The sequence below is a fragment of the Lissotriton vulgaris genome, chromosome 10 (assembly GCF_964263255.1).
Source record: "Lissotriton vulgaris chromosome 10, aLisVul1.2, whole genome shotgun sequence".
Classification (NCBI taxonomy): domain Eukaryota; kingdom Metazoa; phylum Chordata; class Amphibia; order Caudata; family Salamandridae; genus Lissotriton; species Lissotriton vulgaris.
In genome coordinates, this window is record NC_141698.1 from 43,489,008 (window position 1) to 43,496,260 (window position 7,253).

At 43.5% G+C, this 7,253-nt stretch overlaps 1 protein-coding gene across 1 annotated transcript; it reads right to left on the minus strand.

Moving 5' to 3' along the window:
- Nucleotides 1-241: 241 nt before the first annotated feature.
- On the minus strand, nucleotides 242-1,192 carry LOC147684518 (olfactory receptor 10A7-like). The gene has a single exon (XM_086939679.1). It carries the CDS (start codon nucleotides 1,190-1,192, stop codon nucleotides 242-244), a length of 951 nt encoding a protein of 316 aa, XP_086795805.1.
- Nucleotides 1,193-7,253: the final 6,061 nt, after the last annotated feature.

The following is a 7,253-nucleotide window of genomic DNA, read 5'->3' on the forward strand; positions in this document are numbered from 1 at the left end:
TGGACTCTTAATTATATGTTAGATACAACTTCTGGATTCACCTCACATATCTCACTCACCCATCACTCTATCAATCATTGTCTTTCTAATAACATCCACTGCAAGGTCTCTTCGTTTAATTTATTATAACATCTGCTCACATCTGTCCCAGGTGATTATTAATCAATACATGCAATATACAAATCATCAAAAGAGTTGATTGTGTCAATATCAGTCTGCAATGGTGTCTCCAGTAACATAATCATTTCTGCAGCTTTCTCACAAGTGACAGCTTGCTGCTGAACCTCCGCAGGGATCCCATCACCTCCTTGTTCCTCAAAGTGTAGATCAGTGGGTTTAGCATTGGGGTTATGGCACTATAAAACAGAGCCAGTAGTTTGTCCACCTCCAGAGAGTAGCTTGCCTTCGGTCGCAGGTACATGAATGAGGCAGTACCATAGAAAAGGCTGACAGACGTTAGGTGGGCAGCACAGGTGGAGAAGGCACGACGTTGACCCTCAGCAGAACGCATCTTCAGCACAGTGGATGCCACACGGGCATAGGAAGCGAGGGTGAGTATGAAGGGGGTGAGCAGAATGACCACACATATAACAAAGGTTGTAACTTCATTAGCAGATGTATCCGCACAAGCCAACTCCAAGACAGGTGGGATGTCGCAGAAGAAGTGGTTGATGACGTTGGGTCCACAAAATGGCAAGGTAAAGATGAATGATGTGTTGCCTAAGGAGAGCAGCGTACCACTGGCCCAACATCCAGCAGCCAGACCCTGGCACAGTCTCTTGTTCATAATAAGATGGTAGTGCAAGGGGTGACATATGGCAGTGTACCTGTCGTATGCCATTACAGCCAAGAGGAAACATTCAGTTGTGCCCAAGGAGAGCAAGAAGTGCATTTGAGTGGCACAGCCAATGAACGAGATCCTCTTGTCCTCGGCCAAGAGGTTGGTTAGCATCTTGGGCACTGTGACTGATGAATAGCAGATCTCCAGAAATGACAGGTTGCGTAGGAAGAAATACATTGGGGTGTGTAGACCGGGGTCTACATGCAGTACTAACATCACAGTGGCATTTCCCGTTATAGTGATGAGGTAGACAATTGAGAAGAGGATGAACAGTAGGAAGCGGATCTCAGGGGAACCAGTAAAGCCTAAGATGATAAATTCTGACACAGAGCTCTGGTTCACATGCCCCATTGGTCTGGCCTTGGTATTGCTGTTCCACAGGTAGAGATGGTGGAGGGAAAAAATCACTCACCAGCAGAAATGTGTAAATGGTGTGGCTCACACTGCTAATACCAGGATCTCTCAAATCAGTGCGGAAAGGATGCTACTCCCACAAATTCTTCACATTTATACATACTCCACCTATCAGTCTCCACACTAAGGGCTTTATTTAGCAGCCAACATTTTAGGTGGCAGCCCTGCTGGCCACCCAGATTTAAAGTTTACAGTCTGTTTGGATTTTTGACGATCTCGCTCTTGCCTTCAAAGCTGGTGCTTTTTCAATGAAAAAATAAAAATAAATTGGTGTTACAATCCTCCTCTAAATGAGAACCTATATCATGTATAGTGCTAATCAACCCCCAACTCTAATTTCATTGATACATCAACAGCACAACGTTTACTGTAGCAAAATCAACTACAGACCAGAGTAAAGCCACTTCACCGTCCCAAATACTTCAAAATATGGGCACAACTCTTACTGTCCTGTTTCAATGAATGTAACACACCACCCCTCTTGTCCATTCAGCACTGGCGTTCTAAAATGGAAATCTCGAGGTGCTAGCGGGTCTTAAATACTGTCAACACGACTTGTAAAAGCTAGAATTTTATGCATTAGTGTGATGTCATTACTGTGGTTACTGAGGCCAACGGTCACTCCTACGGCCAATGGCAAGTCATAGAATGTCACCCAGCAGAAATAAAGTTTTTAGTACTTTTACTTTGCATTAAGTATTCCTCCTGTATCTAAAAAATATATCATAGCAAACAATAGCAACCATCAAAATACAGGATATGTTATGAAGTTCAGGAACTCATGAAAAAATTAAAACAACTCATGCAATTATAAAATATGGGGCCATATTATCAAGCCTCAGCGGTAATTATCGATAAGCCCACTTAGCGCTAGGATAAATATCGCTGGGTAGCGTGGATTTTTATCACTGAGATAGCGTGCTATTAGCAACGCTTATCTCAGAAGTGATAAAAATCCTTGCGCTAACTGCCAAATGAGAGATTATCGCTGGAAAATCAACGATAATCTCTCGAAGTTTGGAGTTAGCTTGATGATAGGGGCTCACAAACTTAGCCATGATATCCACCTTCCATAGGATATAATTGCTAAGTCAGGAAAATACCACGTGTAAAAAAAGCAGCGCTAACCGCACATTAGCCCAGTACTCTTAATGCTCAGTCTACTCCCGCACCCAGCATGTGTCCATATCTCTCCCAGTATCCAAAAATTATGTCACCCGATAAAATCAGACTGCTTTATTTTGGCAAATATCATGCAGATTTTGGTTCTTATCACACCACAGTGTAATGTCCTGGTAAATAGTTATTTTCGCCTATTAAGTATTGACAGATTTGACCAGTTCAAAATTCAACCCAAGGTGCAAACTTTAATGCATCCTCTAATTATATGGTGCAATAAACATCTCAGTTACTGCTTATATCTGTGATCCCTGCGTAAACAGGTGTCTGTTCAGGGGTCATAATTTAAATGGCCATTTGTAATCAGGCTGTGAAGTCACAATTTCTTCCTTTTAAATATACATTTACACATAAGCATTTGGAACTGGGTGACCTACACTGAGCAGGAGGCGCTTTCATTGGACAATAAATGGTGGCAAGGCACTGGAATGCCACCTGGAGCACTGTATGGTGTATGTGCATACCTCGTGCTTACCAAGTAGCTCTGTCCCATCATTTCCTTCTGAAGGTTTCCGCCTTTATACATAACACTAGTCTCTGGTCCAAAAGTTGTCAAAAGTGCACATACTTTTAATTACCAATACAAGTATGTCCACAGAAATTTTGGCCATTTCTTTGCAAGAAAAGTGTTAGTTTAGCACTTGAAATTTGGAGTTAGATTCACAAAGTCATTAATTTATTTATTTATTTGAAAGTTTTATTGAGCGCGGACAAGACCCTTGCGGGTATCAGGACGCTTTACAGTAAATGAGTTTAGTTATGTCATACCTTAAAGATATGAAGGACCAAGATACATAAACATAATAGTGAAAACAAAAAGCAAATCAAACAGGATGCAGATCAGGAGAGGCCTTATGAGTCATGATAGTATAATAAGGCAACACCTGTGCAGAAAAAGAGCAAAGCAATGAGGTACGTATAAGACATCAATTGTGCAGACAAAAAGCAAAGTAATGAAGTACGTAGCAAGGGCGGACTATTGAAGCATGGTAATGTCCATTATCTTGTTTAGATTGACAAGTTTGCTGAAGTGTATGGAAGTTCTCGCGGAAACATGGTACTTTGTTTAAGTGAATTTTGCCATAAGGATACTTTTTACTTCCAGTTTGAAGGATGAGGTGGAAGGGTTCAGTTTTGTTTCCGGGGGAAGGGCATTCCAAATCCTGGGTGCCATTCCTGAAAAGGATCGTTTATAAGTTTTTCTCTTGTTTAATTTTTGTGGCTTCAGGTGGAGGTTTTCTGCACTTCTTGTGGACCTTATCCCACCTGAAATTGTGAGGTTTTGTGTGAGATAGCTGGGTGCATTGTGATATAAGGCCTTATGTGTCATGCATGCTATTTTCAGGTGGATTCTGGCTTCAAAGGGCAGCCAGTTTAGAGGTTTTAGGCCAGGGGAGATTTGGGTCCTTCTTTTCGAGCCAGTGATGAGTCTTGCTGTCACATTGGTAGAGGCTCTTAGGGAAGCTGTAGTGGCTTTGGTGGAGCTCGCACAGCGAGACACTACCATAGTCCAGCCGAGGTAGGACTAGAGCTTGAACCACCATCTTGAAGTCATTGGCAGGTAGGAAGGGTTTCAGCTTCCTTAGTGTAATAATCTGAAGGTTTGCTCCCTTCGTTGCATTACAATGGTTGGTTGGACGTTGAATGCTGTAAGGTGTTTGAGCCAATCGTGCATTATGGGGACTTTGGCGGGTGGGGCAATTAGGAGGAATTCAATTTTTAAAACATTCAATTTAAGATGATTCTCTGCCAACCATGTTTGGGTGGTCTTAAGAGTGGTGTTAAGCAAGTTGATGTCGTCCAGGGTTTTGATCTTTAGGTACAGTTGGGTATCGTCAGCGTACATGTGAAATTGCACGTTGGATGCTTGTAGCAGACCGGTGAGTGGCTCCATGAATAAATTAAAACGTGTTGGGGATAGCGAGGAACCTTGTGGGACTCCTAGCGTAACTGGAACAGGTTTGGACAGGGTGTTGTTGATCTTGAATTTTTGAGTCCGGTTTTGCAGAAAAGAGGTAAACCAAATAAGCACTGATCCCGAAAGACCCATTCTGTGATTCAAGAGATCTATCAAGTTCTCGTGTTTGACCGTATCGAACGCTTAGGAGAGGTCTAGTAGGATAAGCAGGCATGTTCCGTTTTGATCAAGTAGTTGTAGTGCATCATCAATGATGTGTGTCATGGCTGATTCCGTGCTGTGATTTGCACAGAATTCGGACTGGTGTTTGTTAAGAAGGTTGAACTGATCAATATGTTTTGTCAGTTGGTGGTGAACACATTTTTCTAGAAGTTTGGCCAGGGTGGGTATATTGGAGATAGGACAGTAGTTGTTTAGGTCTGTGGGGTCAGCTGTGGAGACACCTTCCCCACCTTTAGGGAGTCAGGGATGCAACCTTGAAGTAGTGAACTGTTGATGATTTTGGTAGAAGCAATGGGGTGAGTTCTTTTAACCGCATTTGCAAGGAGAGGGTCGGTGAGGTGATTGGCAGGCTTCTGGGCATTGAGAAATTTGCCTATAGCGTCTTCAGAATAGGTGTAAAAGGATGACCATGCCACGTCATTTTTTAAAACAAACTTTGACTGGATTTGTTGTGTTGCACTTGGGGGTAGAGGGTAGGTTTTGGTGAGAGGGCAGGAATGAGAAATTTGCTCATTGAGGAGATCTTTCTTGATGTTCACAGTCTTTAGATGAAAGTAATTAAAAAATCTTCACACGTGGGTTGTGGGTGAGTTAGTTCTTGTGGATGTTGAGGGGGGTCCTTAGTGAAGTAGTGTGGCTCACTGGTTAGAGGCGGCAGACCCGAGAGCAGAGGACGGCCCGGGACCAGGGTTCGATTCCCGGCGCGGCAGGTTTCTGGACCAGGGTCAGTGGACTCGATAATTCTCTCGCCTCGGTGCCCACTCTGATCAGCGATCACACTCGGCAACTCTGGGCATTAGCTTGCCTCATCTTCACTAACAGCCCCACCAGACCGCCGGGGATGCCTGGTCTCACCCTGGAGATACCCATTAAGGGACCTTCTCTCAGGGAAGCCAGGAAGGGTTTCGCAGCGGTCGAAGCGCCTTGGGACCCTACGGGTAAGTAGTGCGCTATATAAATGCCTACACATTTACATTTACAGATTGAGTTTTGATGAATTCAAAAAGTTTTTGGGGACGATTTCTGGCCTGGTCAAGTTGGTGGCTGAAGAAGTCTGCTTTGGTGCGCTTGACCTTTGGATAGTAAGCATTTCTCTTTCTTTTTAGAGTCATGAGAAGCTTGGCAGATGGGACCGATCTCCAGTTGCGTTCAGCAGTTCTGAGAGAACGTCTATCCTCGTTAAGGGGACCGTTGAACCATGGTTTAGAGTCTTTACTGGAAACTCTCTCTAGTTGCAGGGGAGCAAATTTGATATTTATCAAGGTCATAGAGTTGAGGTAGTGCTTGGTGAGATCATGTATGTTGGAAGACCCAACAGTGGGTAGAAATAGGTTGTGGCTTGAAGCTGGTAACGTGTTAGGGTTGAGCTTTTTCCAGTCTCTTTTCCATACTTTAGGCTTTATGGATTGGACCGAGTTAGGTTTGACTGTTTCCTTGATAAAGAAGGTGATGATGTGATGGTCTGACCAGTCACAGGGGAGGATCGACTCCAAGTGAGTGGAATCACTCTTAGAGATTATTAGGTCCAGAGTTGCGCCTTTAACGTGTGTAGGGCTGTTGCAAATTTGGCTGAGGTCTAAGGCATTGAGGAAGTTTTTGAGACTGTTGACCACTGTATCGTTAGGGTCGTTCCAGTGGAGGTTAAAGTCACCAAGGAAAATTTGGGTGTTTTGTCGACCTGTGTATGTTGTGATCATGTCCATGAGGTGTTCTGTGAAGAGGAGGTTGTCACCAGGTGGGTGATAGATGATGTGTAGTGAACAGACATTACTGTTGATGTCGAGGCTTATGTATTCACAAGAAGGGAGTACCGAGGATATGGCTCTGTTTACGGTGAAGTTGCTCCGGTGTATGCATGCAATACCTCCTCCTATCTTGCCACTCCTGTCTAGTCTGATGATGTCATAGTTAGGGGGTACTAGGATGTTGATGAGAGGCGAGGAGGATTCTGTAAGCCATGTTTCAGTGAGAAATATTAGGTCCAGATCAGTAGAGGTAATGAGGTCCGCTATAAGTAAGTCACATAAGCAGCACCCCTGAGACCTGACGGTGTGGAAAGGCCTTCAATACCAACCCTGGTACACACTGTCAAGAGGAAACACTGAGAAATGCGCGCAGGGTCACAGCCCCCTGCACTCTGTCCATTCTGAAGACCCCTCAGCCTCATGGTACCCCATCAGTTGGATGAATTACCTGCTCCTATGACCATCAGCAGAGGCGAGAGGTGTTTAAGTCTGATTTAAAACATGATAGTTATTGAAACAGGACCACAAGGATGGAAATTCATTAAAAAGATGAATAAGGTGCAGACATCAACCACTAAAGGATTTACAGCTGACAAAGGAAAATACAGGGACAGCTTTTACATCAACAAATAAAAATACAACTTAGGCAAAATTGTTTAAATGACATGGCAAATACCATGAACTAATTGTATTAAGTCAGCACAAAACTATTGTAGCATAAATCGCTAGGTGTCATTAGTAACAGCATGTAGAAGTGGGGAGATGAGCCTCATATTTTAATTCGTAGACAGCAATCTCACTATATCTCCATGTTTCATACCGTAGAGATGTCTAAAGCAAGCACGTGCAGCTGATCCTAAGGGGGCAAATCTATGCAGCGAGATGTTGTGTCACCTAAATATTCTGAATTATTATACTGGGTGGCCTGGCACTG

Coding starts and splice junctions, on each gene's coding strand:
- LOC147684518 (XM_086939679.1), bottom strand. CDS start 1,192: ATGGGGCATGTGAACCAGAGCTCTGTGTCAGAATTTATCATCTTAGGC.